Source organism: Cylas formicarius, unplaced genomic scaffold (assembly GCF_029955315.1).
Source record: "Cylas formicarius isolate icCylForm1 unplaced genomic scaffold, icCylForm1.1 PGA_scaffold_8__14_contigs__length_24414737, whole genome shotgun sequence".
NCBI lineage: Eukaryota > Metazoa > Arthropoda > Insecta > Coleoptera > Brentidae > Cylas > Cylas formicarius.
Window position 1 is genome coordinate 23510262 of NW_026844361.1, and position 16445 is coordinate 23526706.

General features: G+C 38.5%; 3 protein-coding genes across 4 annotated transcripts; all 3 read left to right on the forward strand.

Annotated features, from left to right (window-relative positions):
• Positions 1–5053: 5053 nt before the first annotated feature.
• On the forward strand, positions 5054–6487 carry LOC132706509 (odorant receptor 49b-like). Its single transcript, XM_060677862.1, has 5 exons — positions 5054–5796; positions 5902–6001; positions 6072–6173; positions 6226–6381; positions 6437–6487. Exons 1-5 carry the CDS (start codon positions 5054–5056, stop codon positions 6485–6487), a joined length of 1152 nt encoding a protein of 383 aa, XP_060533845.1.
• An 857-nt stretch (positions 6488–7344) lies between these two features.
• On the forward strand, positions 7345–9255 carry LOC132706252 (odorant receptor Or2-like). 2 transcript variants are annotated; one of them, XM_060677468.1, is made up of 5 exons: positions 7345–8136; positions 8190–8289; positions 8337–8444; positions 8697–8852; positions 9025–9255. In XM_060677468.1, exons 1-5 carry the CDS (start codon positions 7379–7381, stop codon positions 9076–9078), a joined length of 1176 nt encoding a protein of 391 aa, XP_060533451.1. In that variant the 5' UTR covers positions 7345–7378; the 3' UTR covers positions 9079–9255. The 2 variants fall into 2 exon arrangements, with proteins under 2 accessions (XP_060533451.1, XP_060533452.1); XM_060677469.1 differs by having other exon boundaries at positions 9067–9255.
• Positions 9256–11685: 2430 nt separating this feature from the next.
• LOC132706251 (odorant receptor Or2-like) lies at positions 11686–14863 on the forward strand. Its single transcript, XM_060677467.1, has 4 exons — positions 11686–12472; positions 13922–14021; positions 14079–14336; positions 14441–14863. Exons 1-4 carry the CDS (start codon positions 11700–11702, stop codon positions 14498–14500), a joined length of 1191 nt encoding a protein of 396 aa, XP_060533450.1. The 5' UTR covers positions 11686–11699; the 3' UTR covers positions 14501–14863.
• The last annotated feature ends 1582 nt before the right edge of the window (positions 14864–16445 follow it).

Genomic DNA, 16445 nt, shown 5'->3' on the forward strand with positions numbered 1-16445 from the left:
CTGGATAATTTTTCTGTCCTTCTTCTTCAATTCTGTATTGGAACAGCTCTTAGGTACATAAGTCACATGTGTTCTTGACTGATAAGGTCCTGTTTTTAAAACATATTGGGTTTACTGAACCTGAACTGTTATTCGGACCTTGGGCAATTTTCCACCTGCACACCTTTCTCCTTGGAATTTCAATGTCTTATCAAGTGTAGAAACGGTCGGTTTCATCGGCCTTAAGAATATTGCCACTGTCATTATTTTTCCAAAGATGGGAACATTTTCTTTTCTTTTTTGGGTAAACCTCGGTAGAAGTCCCTTATTGACGCCATCATGAGCTGATTTTCTGAGCCTTTTACAACTTTACAACTTTAATTTTATAGATACCCTAGATACGATTTTTTGCACCCTTATGCATCCTTATAAAGCCTTATAAATGTTTTTTCTGGTATAAAAAGAAGAGTTCTTAGCAGTCTGGTGAGAACTAGACGCCAGTACATATCGGTCAAAAACCAAAATTTCTAAGATCCATTTATCACCGGGTTTTTCATGCTCGGTTATAGCCAAAAATTTCCCACCCTTTAAACCGCCCTGTTTTACATCTTCCGTCGGTATTTCGACGGATAATAATAAAAAAAAAACGATTAATAGTAAAAATACATCGATCATTTTTTTGAGACAGAGAGAGAAATCGGCACAGAAAAGTTTGCGTCCCGCCGCAGGTAATACTCACCCTAGTATGTTTTTTTAAGGGTGTTTTTTTCCCTCCGGTAGGGTTAGGTGACGTAACGCGATATCTGCTAATGATTTTCAGGGGTGATTGATCGTTAAAAAGATGGATTAATTTTCGATATTTCCGACGGAGTGGATAAATTTTCGGCACGTAATTTTTGTGGGAATCGCGGGAAACCGGCAACGGACTTTTTTTGCGAGACAAAATGGCCGCCGCGAAACGGGAAAACCGATCGCGAATTGAGGCCGAGCTTATTAATAACGATAATTTGTTAGACTGACTTCGTTAATGCAAATACGGCTTAAAAACAATAGAAAGGCGTGTATATACGGTGTACGGTAATTGGGGTTATGTATATGAGCCTCGGCTTTAGATATTGAATTTGGATGACGGAATTTGAAAAACAAATCTTCCTACTCTGATACGACCCAAATGTCGCAACGGTAACGGCGCAGAGTTGTAATTAACATTAATCTGCGGATCTACAACAAAACTTTCCCAAAACAAGTTATTCAAAAGAACAACGAAGAACAACGTTCATGAAAATAAAGGAAATGGTTGTAAAAATAACGTCTTGCTGCTATGAATTAAAAATCGTTTATCATCATAATGTATTTTTTGTGTAAGTAAAGCATAACCGTCAATTGTCAATTGGCGGTCAATTATCCACGGTTCCAACACCAATTGCCAGTCTCTTGATTGGCTACGGTTTTAATTAGTTTAAATTTGTTCGATATTTGTTGCATTAAACACTTTTCATCTAAACACATCGTAATCTAATACTGAAAAATACTGATTATTCCAATACATATTTTATAACAAATAAAACTGGTCAACCTGATTATTCATGAGAGTTAACTTCCTTTTTTTTTATAATTCAGCTTAAAAGTTAGTCGATAACATAAAGATATTGACTATTTTTCCAGAAAATTAGTTTTTTGCGATTACATTTATTTAAGAAAACGTCCGAACACTGCCACATTCGTCGCAGAGATAGAGCAAACAGCATTAAACAAAAAATATTTGACTCTGTTTATCGTAAAATTTGCGTGGCTTTTCTATTACGCCGCGAATTGCTATCGAAAAAGTCACTTAAAAAAAATCCGACATTTTCACTTTCCGTGTTTATTATAAACGAGCGCGTTGTTCCAAACAATTTGCCGATTTATCGCGTCTAGGTGTACGCGACGGGGCCGCCGCCGCGCAGGAATGCGCTGCGTACGCGATGGTCTCGGGTTACGCGAGGAAACCTTTTTTTTCTCTCTCTCTCTCTCTCCGCCTCCCGCGTCTTAATTGTTTATCGCGTTCGGCTGACTCGGTTAAATTGTAATTAACAGTCGCTTATAATCGCGGACGAACTGAAAATATCGCGGCGCCTTTTGGTGATTCGAGCTTGGGTTCAGTTTCCGCGAAATCGTCGAAGTCTTAACACGGGTTAAGAAATGCAAACTGAGTACAAAATGTTAGAAGGAAAATAGCGCCGTCATACCTGGGGAACTATTTCGAGGATGGATTCAACCTATTGTAAACTTTATGAAATAAATACTACTTGTTTTTAATACATTTAATAGTTCGATCTAAAACATCGCATGCACGGCGAAGAGTTGTACTATTACATTCAAAGCTTTTTTAATAACTGAATGACCCAAGCCTAACTTTATCCCTTCTCGGGCCTCTAAAAGTAATATAAAACATTAGCATTTGTTAATTGATGTAAGTATATGAATTCCTCGTGACCCGATATGACTTTAAGGAAGAAGGAGGATAGTTGAAATGTGCAGATGGTGTATTTTTATATCCTACGGATGCCCATTAGTTTAAATCCCATTATTTTACATATCAATAAGTTGTTTTTCGAATTCGCCAACAAATACACACTGTCATGTCATCTAATAGATGAACGTAGATTCCAATGCTTCACGTTTTTTATCTATATATAAAACAAACACTACCCTGAAGCAATTTTCAAAAAAACTTAAGCATTTGGGTGGACCTATTCTTTGAACTGTTCAAGAACATCTAAATTTAAAAATTTAATCTTCGGGAGAAATTATAAATTAACAAAGCCAAGGGAAGTCCTATCCTTAATTAAGTTAATTTTGTTTACAATTCTGAGCCGACATTAATTAACATAAACTGTAAATCTTTGATTTAGCCTGGTTAACATCCGATCGCTTCAAAACCATTAAAAAAAAGTCTGAAAATATCCGAAGCTGACATTTACCGCAGACTTTTAGAGTAATGCAGTATTTAATACACTAGAGTGTTTGATGGGAACTACGAAAAGGATTGCTGTAAACATTTAAGCAATTTGCCAAAATGTTTGCAATATAAAATTCAATAATTTTAGAAAAAAATGCCAACAAGCATGTCACACGGATTGAAATACGGAGAGCAGATTCATTGTATGTTGCTACCTGGCTATGTGTGCATAAATATGTAATAAAAATCATTCTCTCGTCAACTCATTTTTCATGTTCCTTCAAGAAATGTTTCGGAGTGTTTTATCTAATAATCACAATCTATTATTTTGTTATTTTATTTTATTATAAGAAAAAGCCTTTGCTTCCTTTCTTATTTTCCTTAAAATCCTGTCCAAAACCTATCAAAATTTGAGCACAATTAAACAAAAATTGTGATGTTCCCAAAAGACTGTGAACAGTTTAAAATTTAACGAACTAACAGCGACTAAGTGTTTGAAAATTAGCAGTGTGTATCAGCGAAAGTGAAAATGTGGAGTAGCATTTACTGAGCGCTTCAGCATCGTTGAAATATCCGGTCCGTGCGCCATATTGTGTTTTTCCGCCTCCGTCCTAAACGGCGGTACTACCGGATCGCCCGTCTGCAAAATCAATCAATACGAGAGCACACATAACGATAATTTTAATAAGCGCACCGGGGGTCGTTAAAACTGAAATAAAAGCGGCGCAACGCCGACCGACGACAGTAAAACTTCGCGAAACTGACTCTCCGGTGACGTAATTACATTTTATTGTTTATTGGAGGTGGCGAAAAAATTGAAACATTTGCATAAACCGTTTCGGGACCCTCGACGCGCCGTTGCCGGTACCGGCCGGGTTTCTGAAAGACCGATAACTCAACATAAATTAAGTTGAATCGAATTCAGCTGTCCCGCCAATGTTTAGACTAAAATGGTGGATTTTGGAGGAGCGAAATAAAAAAATTTGAAGTATAACTATTAATAAATCATAGTAAAAATCGAAAGCGATTTTGAACTAATCAAAACGCAAATTATAAAGGTTTGAAGTTAATTAATATTATTAATTTAAAAAAGACCTAATTATAAATATCTGGGCAGGAAGTTTTACAACAGGCGGGTCTGAAAAACATTCCGAAGACAAAACCATAAAAGGTTATAAAAACGGTATATGGTTGGGAGAACTCTACGCCGAGTCGAGCATTACTTGTTAGGTTGTCGCTCCAATGGCGGTACGATCTGGCAACGTGCGTATTTAAATAAGCCGAGGGAAATCTCGCGATGGGTATGTACCGCTGGAGAATGAGTAAAAATTAAAAAAAAGGCAGTTAATTTTTCCACGCAAAATTGACCAGAGTCGGGCACTAAACGTCAAGAGTGGTACTAAATCACGCGGGTTTTATTGGTTTTTGGAGACCGATCGCCTCGTAAGTGAGCGGGTAAGTTATAGGTTCGTTTAGGAATTCCATCAGACACCCGCCCTTTTTACCTTTGTTCGACTCTGCGTACGCTTGCTCCCTGCTCGCTGACTTTTTGCTGGCGTTAAAAATACACAATTATTATAATTTACAATTTTTAAAAATTTTACATGGTGTTTGGAAAATATTCGGAGACATACATGAAAATATAGCTGCTGGTTTTTCCTTTTTGAAGTATCTCAGTAGAACTAGTGTTTTTGCTAGGTGGAATAGGAAAAGACGTTTTCTTTTTATAACTACGCCTATCATCAAATGTCCAAGAAACGATGCAATCTTGGTTTTCGATGTAAACAAACCCCGTAAGACTATCCTATTTCTATTTCTATTGCGAAATCTAATCAAAGTTCGCCAAGTTTTATTAGCTTTCCCCTTTTTCTCTTATATCCCCTTCAACTTTAACTTCTCACCGAATCACGAACTGTTACATTATTCATGTCATCGGATTTTTTCCCTCCATCTATAATTATACGTCCCGCTTCCACTTACCAGCAATTAGGGAAACTTGATTTTTTAGGAATGCTTTATACAAAGACAAAAAATTAAATTCCGTCGACCTCAATAAATGTTAGATGACCCTAATTAGTATTTAAACTGCTCGTTTGACCCGTAGTTTATCTGCCATCCGTAACTCAGTCCACCATGTTGAAGCTGTCGAGGTACAGTATGACGGTCGCCGGTATCTGGCGGTCACCATTCCCGTACAACTCTATCTACCAAATCTACTCATCCTTCGTGCGCATTTGCTATCTAATAAGCCTCGCGCTAATGTACGCCTACCTCTTCGACATCTTCGCCGCCAAAGGAACCGCCATCGACGAGCCAGCAGATTTCATTTTTACGTGTATCGCTTATCTAATATCCCTGACTGTCGTCCAAATAAAAGCCGCCCTCTGCCAGTCCGACAAGTTCCTCCGACTGTTGCGGCGGATCCAAGAAGCTGAAGACGACCTCTTTCGTCTCAACGAGCCCGAAATAGCGTCTTTCCATTCGTCGCAGGTTCGTTTCGCCCGAAAGATCAACCTGGTGGTCTTCTTCTTCAATTTCTGCTTCACTGCGGAGCTTATCATCGCGAACTTGTTTCAACGCACCGCAATCGAAGAGCACAATCGAGTTTTCAACACGACGTTAGAAAAACGTTTCGTGTTCCAATGGTATTACGGTTCAATCGATACGGAAGCTCACGAAATGCTTCTGCTCGTCGTCAACGGATTTTCTCTGACTTTGGCAGCCTGCATGACCTTTGCCACGCATTGCGTGTACTTTTCCTCGACCTTCTTCGCGTCCTCGCCGCTGGGAGCGTTGGGCATTAGGCTGAAGAAAGCCGCAAGCTACGCTGAAGATGGACTGGTCCGACTAATCAAAGACTACCAGGATGTTATTGAGTAAGTGAGGTTTTTTCGCGGCACTTGATGCTATTGTTGTACCATACCGTCTATCTCTTTAGTAGTACTCGTGCAGAATAGTGCGATTATATCTTTGAGTTTCAGGTACGTGCAATACCTAAACGCGTCTACTAAGTACGTGCTGATGATGGACTACGCCCTAAACTCTTTAAATATGGCGTTGATAATATTTCTGTTTTTGAAGGTGAGTGCGGCTGCTAAAACAATAATCAATTTCCTCCCAGTCAAGCGAGCAAGCGAGTCTTTCGTTTCAGGTGGATACATACGCGCAGTGGCTTTCCGTTGTATCTTACGCTGGTTATTTGATGACCAACATATTCGCTACAGGTTGGGCAGCTAACGAAATCAAAATGCAAGTCAGCAAATCCACAACTTTGTGTGTTCTGATTACTCAAGTTTATTTTTCAGGGCTTGAGACTGTCCGACGCTATTTATGAAAGCTCGTGGTATAATTACGATAAGGAGCTCAAGAGACATCTATTGATGGTAATGATACGAGCTCAGAAACCTCTGGTGTTGACGATCGGACCTTTCGGGGAGATGGTTCTGCAGTCCTCACTCACGGTAGAGTTGGAGCGCCCGGTTACAGAAATAGACTACGTTTTTTTTTTCGTTTTAGATAATGAAAGCGGCCTACTCCTACAGCATGATAATGATTCAGAAATACTAGCGACTTTCTGATCATTTTCGAGATTGAAAATTGGTATTAGGAAAAAATTGACTCGGAGAGTGCTAAGCAATAAAATTAAACTAAGGAGACTGCTGACACCGGTGGTTTAGTTTTAGAATAACAATGTGCCCTCACTTGAGATTTATGTTTCACAAAAAATATAACACTCCTTCTCTAAGCTTTATGTCAAACAGTTCCAAGACCACTTCATTCGGCCGTGTGAAAACTACTGACGCAATTTATCGACAGTCGTTGACACGCAAGGCCTTTCATTAGAATATAAAATTTGCGGTTGCCGATAAAAGAAAAACCGAACCCACACCTATAATCAAAGAAAATACGGTAAGTTATTGTAGGAAATATTGCTGCTACTCCTCGCAGCCGAATAATTGATAAAGCTTTGTCGGGCGATGTTTTTACACTGCAGGTGCGTACTTCGATTGTTTTTCGGCTCCGCATTTCCTAATTCAAGAATATAACACAAAATTAAATTATATAGAAGATAATTAATCTCGAAGAACTGAAACCTAACTTTTACTCAAAAATAATCGTTAAAGGCCCTCCAAGGCTAATTAACGACGTGCTGAACGACAAAAGCAAAAAGAACAAGTTTCAAATACATCAACAAACAAACTAGAATTAAATGAGTGAAATTTAATAATAAATACCAAATCTATTACCAAAAAAAATCAATTAAAAAATCATCTTCGTGAAAAAATTTTCAGAAAAACCCCAATCAAACGGAAACTCTCAAGTTCGGTCCTGGACCCATACTGAATAAAAAATAAAGCCTATAGGTTTTAAACCGAAGTAATCCTCTGCGCGCGTCTCACTTTTATGAGTTGATCTAACCGAAAACGAATCCCACAGAGAAACCTTCCCAAGATCAGCATGCCTGAAGTACTCGGTTTTGCCAAATATACAATGATAGGGGGCGGAATCTGGCGAGCTCCGTTTTCCAAGAACCCTCTCGTCAGGAAAACTTACTCCGTGTACTCCGTAGCAGCACAGATGTATTTCCTCACGTTTACCCTTCTGTTCTGTACAAAGGTGATAGTTATAATCCGAGAGAAAATAGCTGCAGATATTTTGTTCCGCGTTCTTTCCTACACCTTATCGTTGATCATAGCCCAAGCCAAGTCCTTGATTTGCCAGACGCGCCGCGTGAAGCAGATTTTCACTTATATCTTGGAGGAGGAAACTAAGATCGTTGGCTGCGGCGATGACGAAGTCCTCGACAGATACGCCAGGCGTGTTAAAGTCGGCAACCACATCAACTTGGCGATATTCTCGTTCACGTCTGCGCTGGGGCTAGGTGCTATCGCAGAAAACATCCAGAACCGCTTAGAGATCGGAGCGTACAATCTCGCGCACAATGAGACTTTGAGGAAGCCGTTCTTATACGAATTTTACTACGGCCAGTTAGATACCGAGGAAAACAGCACGGCGTTGATGTGGCTCAACTACTGTACCGTCGTCATAGCAGCCATCGTCTGCATATCGACCCAGATCATTTTTCTGTCTTCGATTGTATTCGTAGCATCCGTTTTCGAGACGTTGCAAATTAGGTTCGGTAAGTTGGTGGACGCGAGCAAAGATACCGTGGCTACTTTGAAAAGTCTGGTGGTGCAACACCAGAGGGCCATAAGGTGATGAAAAGGACTCGGTTTCGACCGATGAATGACAGCGCGTATACTTGCAGGTTCGTGGAGGAGCTCAACGACGCGATGAAATACCTCATGCTGATGGAATACGTGTTGGCATCGTTCAACATCGCGTCCGTTTTGATCGAATTCATTACGGTAAGTGAGGACGATTTCTCTCTGGTTCGGCAATCTCGTGGTTTCAGGAGAAAGAGCTGACCGCCATGTTCTTGTTCGGAAGGTCGTGCTACTCTGCCTGGTTGATTACCAACATATTCGCCTTGGGCTGGACATCAAACGAAATTAGAGTGCAGGTAGGTTGACGTTTTTTTTTAATGGAAGGGTAATAAAGTTGGGTTATTTTGAAAATCTGTCTGAAAGTTTCCAGAGTCTCAGTTTTCAACAATTGAGATTTATGCCAGTTACTAAGTGCTATTTTCGTAATATCTAAATTATATTGTGAACATAATCTGAACTATATCTTATAGGACAGTTGAAGTAAAAATATTTTGAAAAACAGATGTCGACCATCGCTTCAGAGGTATTTTCAGGAATTGTTGTTTTAGAGCGCGCAAGTGGCGAACTCAATTTTCGAGACCCGTTGGTACGAGCAGTCGGAGGAAGCGAAACGCATTTTGTTCATAATGCTGATGCGGTCCCAGAAGCCGATGGTGCTATCTAAGGGACCTTTCGGAGACATGACGATTGAGACATCCTTGACGGTAACGATAACCTTCCAACAGCAGTCAGGAACCGGTTTGGAACTGTCAATTCCTGTCACTCAAGTGTTTTTTGGATACATTGAATGTTTTTTGAGTGACAGTTGAGTGACAGGTTCAAACTGGTTTCTGACGCCATGTCGCGTGTTTTCGCGATAATATGGTCGCGTTTCAGATGATGAAAGCGGCTTACTCGTACGTCTCTCTGATGTCGCAGGAGTACAAATAGATGAATCATCTCGACGCGGCGTTTACCTAGTCTTTCCGATTTGAACGTTCTGATCACTAGAGTAGAATAAAAATTTAAAAATTTATAAAAAATATACTTGCGGAATCTCTGGTTTTATTTATCTATTGTTAATTCTTGACTTGAACTAAAAGCGACGTCAAAAATACTTTACCAAAAATCGCAGGCAACCTGATTATACCGAACTTACTTAAGGATAACGTGTGTAGAATACCAAAAGGTTTTCTGTTTATGTTTTCAAACATACCTCTGAGCGAAATATTTTTGCTGGGAAGATTCACTCATAAAAAAATTAAACAACGCGTTTTTTATTTACTATGCAAAAACAAGAATTTTAACAACAACTAACTTTTTGGATAATTTTTAATATCCATAAAATCTAAACAAAAATTGTTAATTGTTAAAAACACAAATTTTTATAATGGTAGTCACTAAATACACTTAATTTTAACGAATTCGGAACGGATATTAATCAAAATACCACGGAAAATGGGTTACGTACGACTGCAAGTCAATATTAAAATAAAAAATCCAATGGCAACTTCCAGTCATTTCAATTACTCCAATTTCTTTCATCATTTGGGTATGCATAAGGTTAGTGCAAGATGGGTTCCTAAAAACCTTTCGGCTATTCAAATACAACGCCGTGTCGCGGTCTTTTTTGGAACTCTGTGGTCGGAACCGTACCCTGTCATAGAAACTATAGACCGGAGATGAAACTATGGTTCTCTATTGTGACCCTCTATCGAAAAAAGAATCAACGGAGTAACGTTGTCAGGGTGAAGCACCTCAAAGAAAATTCAGAGTCTGCCAGTCAACAAAAAGGGTGATGGGACTGTGAAGGAATTCTTTTGCTAGATTTTAAAGAAACTAATACCACTGTCAATGGTAAATATTACGCAACATTATTACATAAATTGCGAAACTGCATACGTGCACGATAATGCATCTGTCCATAGTGCTCGTGTTGCACAAGCTGCTATTTTATAGTGTGGGTTCCAACAGATAGATCATCCTCCCTATAGTCTAGATATGGCTCCCAGCGAATTATTTGAAAAAGGGACTTACTTAAAGAGGCTGTTTTAGCTCGTTTTGCAGACAAACCAAAAGAATATGTTTTTAAAGGGATTGACTTGTTAATAAAAAGATGTAATAAGTGTATTAAAGTTAAGGGCGATTATATTGAAAAATAATACAAAATTGTTACTCTACTTCTGTTTCTTTCATATTCAGGCCGGGAAATTTTGGCGTTGCCCTCGTAGATACATACTGAAATCCAAATAATGTCATTTAAGTTGTGTGGTGGAAAGCCAATGTTTTATGGTAACAAAAGGCAGCGCCGAGCAAAACTTTGTTCCAGGCTTTTCATTTGTGTGTTTTCTCCTTTTTCCTCTGTTTAACCTCCATAAATATTGCAATTTATGTTGTACATATTTGAATTTCGAATCAGTAGAACTTTTTCTTTAAGGTAAAATAATTAGTCACCGACCGACTTGCGATATCCGGGAGATGAAAATTTTCTATTTTTATCAAGTTATAAATTGGCGTTATCACTCAACTTAAGCAAACGTAACCCAAATTGATAAGTCAGAAAAATGCTATTTTATTACTTAATTTTCAATTGCATAGTCTATAGCAATCGAAGGATTTAAGGTAAACTATCGCAAACATAGTGCACTCAGCTTTTAATTAGTTTCTTTTTAAGAGTACTTAGAAGATCAGAGAGAAAATGGGAAATGTTTTATATACCTGTCGAGCTTTGTTCTTCCGTGATCGAAAACAACGACATTGTTTTGTCGTCGGTATTCAAATCGACCACAGAAATAAATAATTAAGGCTGTTGGCACTGTTAAGGTTCACCATTTTCGGTAGTTTTAATGCAACTTCAATTATATACGTACCTTGCAAAACTCACGCGCCACAAAAGTCACGTCACTCCGCAGTTTTAATCGAACAAATATTATCGACGCGGGCGACAACCATCATATTACCTTTACTTTCTAAATCTCAATTGTCTGGACTTGGCAATAACATAATTTACATTCTGTCCAGAATGTACCTTTAGACTTGAATTTCGATGATTACAAGGAAGCAGCAAGTCGGAAGCCTATCATCATAGAAAGGCGGAACTTTGTGGCAAATAGTCCGAATTATTCATGGCCAAGATTTAATACCCCGCCAGGATCGAACTCCATATGTATTTCCCAATAATACGTTAGTTCATACCGAAATTAATTGAGTTAAAATATATTTTTCTACTCCTGTCTGTGTCATTTTGTCAAGACCGTTTCGTTTGTCACGTAGTCGAGCCACTTCGGCAATTTCCGGGAAATTACGGCACAGGTTTGGGAACAATCGGATGTTATTGCGTAATACACTATAATGTGTACATTAGTTTTTTTAATACATCAACCATAATTCAATAATTATTTTCTATTACCGTTAGGACTAAAATTTTTATGACACTTCGTCGCTTTTAAAACTGACGGATCTGATTACGGCCCTGTCTTGGAGAATATAAAAAAATCAAAACCTCAACGTCGACTGTTATGCCTATAAATAAACCGTGCACCACACTTCGATTTCACCACATCTCCAAAACCATGACTACGATTTTGACCTTGTCCAAATGCGGCATGATCGCGGCAGGGATCTGGCGGTTTCCTGTCACTACGAGACCATCCTTTCAAATATTGTACGCGTTATACTCCATATGTATCCAGGTTTACCTCGCCATCTTCGTCGTCTCCATGGTCATCCGTTTCGCGATTCTCTCCATCCATGAAAATCACCCGACCAAGGAATCCGTCGACTTACTATTTACAGCCTTCGCTTACCTCATCTCCTTCCTCGTAACCCAAATCAAAGCCGTCATTTGTCAGACGAAGCCACTGAGACGAATAATCTGTTACATAATCGAAGAAGAAGAGAACCTTTCCAATTCTGGCGACGAGGAGATTTTGGCATACCATCGTCGACAGATTGCGTTGGACAAAAAGATCAACTGGGCCATTTTCTACTTTACGGCTCTTCTAGGATCGGCCGCCATAGTTTCCAACGCCTTTCTCAGGGTGAGCATAGGACAGCTCAACAGTGCGAGCAACAGCACCGTACGTAGACCTTTCGTCTATGAGCTGTACTACTACAAAGTCGACACGGAAAAGAGAGCCTCGATTTTGGTGATTCTGAATGCGTTCAGTGTCTTGGTGGCCATTTTAATGGGAGTCTCCACCCAGAGCATCTTCCTTACTTGCATCATTTTCGCGTCGTCAGTGCTAAAGGCCCTACAGGTTAAACTAAAGAAGATGAGCGTTGGCGATAACGACATGACAGTCACGTTGGCTGGTCTCGTGAAGGAACACCAACGAGTTGTGAGGTGAGTATGTCACAGTCCTATGTTTGTGCTGTATGTACTTGAATGTCTTGACTCTCTGCAAAAAAGTCCTTACCGCACTTGATTTTTTGATGTTTGCGGAGTTTAAATTCCTCTTATTTTCAAATACTTTTACGAACTTCCACAGCACCAACTGATCATAGACTTGGGTTCCAGACAATTCTAGTTTGCTTATGGATGTACTTGCTACCTCTAAATTATCCATGTGTGACAATATTGAAGTTAATGAGAGGAATGATACCTCAGGCACCGTGTTGTTTTTTGTAATCTTAAGCAGCAAAAAGACCGCCATCCAACCCTTTTTCGGAACATAGTTAAGAAATCTTTGATTAGTATTAGAACTAAAGCTCGTTACGCATACAATAAAGATATCAAAATGATTTTTAGCTATCATTTTCTTGTGTCTTTTGTCTGGGATTTTCCCTGGCTCTTGGAAGCAAGCTGACATTATACGCGTTCCAAAGAAAGTGTCGTGAATGATTTTAGATAAATCAGTTTGTTGCCCACCATCTCAAAGTTCCCATGGGATCACATTTCCTCCCATAAAGTCAATCGGGTTTTCGGCGTCTTCACAGCACTACTTCTGCTTTGCTTCATGTAACTGATAATTTATTGAGAGCAGCTGACTCTAAAATAAACCCTTGTCTCATACTCTGAGTCAATGGTAAGACGCTCGGCACCTGGGATAAAAAGTACAACTCCTTCATTTAAAAAAAAATTGCCCGAGACACCAAAGAGTGGTTATAGGAAATACTCATTCAGACGCAATTGCTTCGGAGAGGTGTGTTCCCTGGGAGAGACTTCTCTACTTTTCTTAAATTTTGTAAATCTCATTGATGCGCCTACGATACTCACTATATCTTCTGTTTCTAGTGAAGCTGCAAATGTTACTACTATAATAAATTTAGATTAAAAAAAATCGAATGTGTCTGCGGCTCATGACCTCGTAATGACTACCAAAAAACGCAATAAAAGTGAAAAGTGACGACTTGCGGTTTTCTAAACACGCTGGCTCGGTGTTCCAAAATCTTTCTATAAGTTGCAGACATTGAATATTCATAATCATCTCAGTGAGGAAGTCAAACTTGAACTATGTGATATGTTAGGAGTTAAGAGAGATTCCAACGACTTCAGAATGCTTGTATTCGTCTTAATTATAAGCGCCAAAAGTATGACTCTATTTCCCAGTGCCTCTCTGATTCGGATTGACTCAAAGCTTGAGGACCGATACAAAATTTCAATTCGCTACCTTTGTTTCTTTACTAGACTCTAATAGGACTTGTTTGATATAATAGTCAGAGGAAACCGAAACTCCCATTGCTTGAAATATGGCGCTCCTCGACACACTTCAGTATTCAGTTTCACAGGCCTTGTAACATGCTGTTGCTGCTCCCTTGAAGCGATAACTAATGCCAATTTGCTTTTACCCAGGTTCATCAAACAATTAAACGAAGCGGTGAAGCACTTAATGCTGATGGATTATTTCCTTAACGCGATGAACATGGCTTTGGTTATGCTCCTCTTTCTCGAGGTAAGGCACCATAGCGACTTGAATTACTCTGTACATTATTTTGGTTATTTTTTGCAGGCGGAAACCGGCATGCAATTTGCATCGTGCGTTTTTTATTCCGGACGTATGATGGTCATCATTTTCGCACTAGGTTGGACCTCTAACGAAATCAAAGTTCAGAGCCAAGGTCTGGCCGATGCGATCTACGAGAGCGGCTGGTACGAGCGACCTTTGTCAGTCAGGAGGTTGCTCCACATGATGATACTCAGAGCCCAGCGACCTCTGGCGTTGACCATTGGGCCTTTCGACGAAATGACCATTCAGTCTTCTCTTACGGTAGTATTTAGAACTTTGTGAGGTTTACACTGGAGATCGTATAATAATTTAAGCTGTCGATTGAGTATGAGCGTTGATAATTATTTTTTCCCGTTTTCTTTTAGATTATGAAGGCCGCGTATACATACGGTACTGTTATGATGCAAAAGTACCAACGAGAGTAAACATTCATTTAAAAGAGCCGCGGTGTTTCATTTCCCTGCACGCAGACAATCCCGACGATTTTCGCGAGACACCAAAAATCGCCTCGGAATTGTCGCGTAATAATAGAGGAGGATCCGTTCAACACATATTTACCTGTAATAACGAATACGTTATGCGGATTGTCTGAATACAAATCATCCTCGTCGAACAATAGGGTCGAAATAATATAGCGTTGTATTTAATAATTAAGTCAAAACTCCGCTATCTCCGATTTGCCTTTTTTTGCACGTTGTTTCGACCTTTCTGAGGTTTTCACGTGTGACCTTTGATCCCCAATTCTAAGAATTAATTTTGCTGAATAAACATAATCAAAAGTCGGAATTTTATTGGTAAGTGATTTTTAAATGTCAATATGGTATAATTAAACCCATTTAAAATTAATTTCACACATTTTTTGTTTATATAGGATATTTCAAAAATTAAACCCTAAAAATAATAATTATTAAAAGGATTACACGGTAACAAAAATTGGTACATATACTGTACATACTTATATTGTTTGTTTTAAATAAAAAAAAATTTCAAATATACATGTTTTATTATTACATATTATTATTTATTATTTCAATGTCCTATTTGCCAATTAAGAAGGGCTGGTAAAGTAAAGTAAAGTAAAGACTTGCTCGAAAGTATTTTTAATGGCCATCAGGAGACGTAATCGTTTTCTGGAATATTATTTTTAAGGAATAATCTTATACTACAGATAGTTAAAATGGACACCACAGTAGAAATAAATTTAATTATCCTTCAAAGAATTGTTTTTGCGCTATCTCAACTATTTCCGGAAATAAATGTCAATAGCTTCAAAATGGCCGACTGTTTGCGTCGCCGCTAGATGGCGTTTTGCAACATTCTTATTCCATATCTTTTTCCAAACCTATAATTTAAGTAAAAGAAATATAAACTCGAAATAATGCACTTTTAAAATACAAAAATTATATCTAAAATGGCCATGATAATTAATACTCGTCATACTCATTAATACTCAATATCGTCCAACGGTCCACTCGAAATTGGCTATTTCTATAATCGAAGTGTGCTTTGCAAAACGAAATTGCAAAAATTATAGTGATGGTCTCAACCATATTAAGTATCCAACTATTTACAGTGTGTTTTGGTGCCTTTATTTAAAAAAAAAATCCCCCAGTAGAACATCGAAAAAGCAACTGCTTCTGTTAAAATATGTGTTAAATCGAATTGAATTGGGATTGTTCAAATATGTTTACTAATTATAATTGAAATTTTACAGATAATGTTGTCGTTTAAACAGTAAATTTACAATAATGGTAGGTATCCTGAAAAAAATGGCCGCCATTACTTTGTTTTTTCCTTCTTATGGGTTAGGAACCTTGATATTTTTTGTTGCCATTGACATATACATCTTAGAAGGACTGTGATTGATAAAGAACTGCTCGATTTATACAAAACTTATCGGCTGGAACCGTCCTTGGTCGGTATTGCCATTACTAACAGGATCTAGACCGGCTTGAATAGGATGAGGGGTGATATCGGATCGTTTTCAGCAACGCTTTGTTTATGAGCTCAAGGGAAGATTACACTTACTAAGGCCTTATCATCAGTCATAACAGTTAAAAGCAAATAGCTTCAGTAAGAAACTTCCACTCACAACCTAATGTAACCCTTCTTCCGTGGTCCGTAAAGTCACCATGGGATATAAAAGTTGCTAGAAACAAAATTTCAATCAAACTTGGAAGCAGACTAAACATTTCTTTCGAAACAACGAAAGGCTTGAGACAGGGCTGCTGGTTTTCTGATGTCACGAGAATTAAAGTTAGAAAATTGGTTACATATCTATGGAATATCAACATCACAAAAAGTGCGCAAAAAAAAACACTAAAAATACCTCTCCGCGCCGCGTATAGTATTCGGAAATTTAGTTATAGG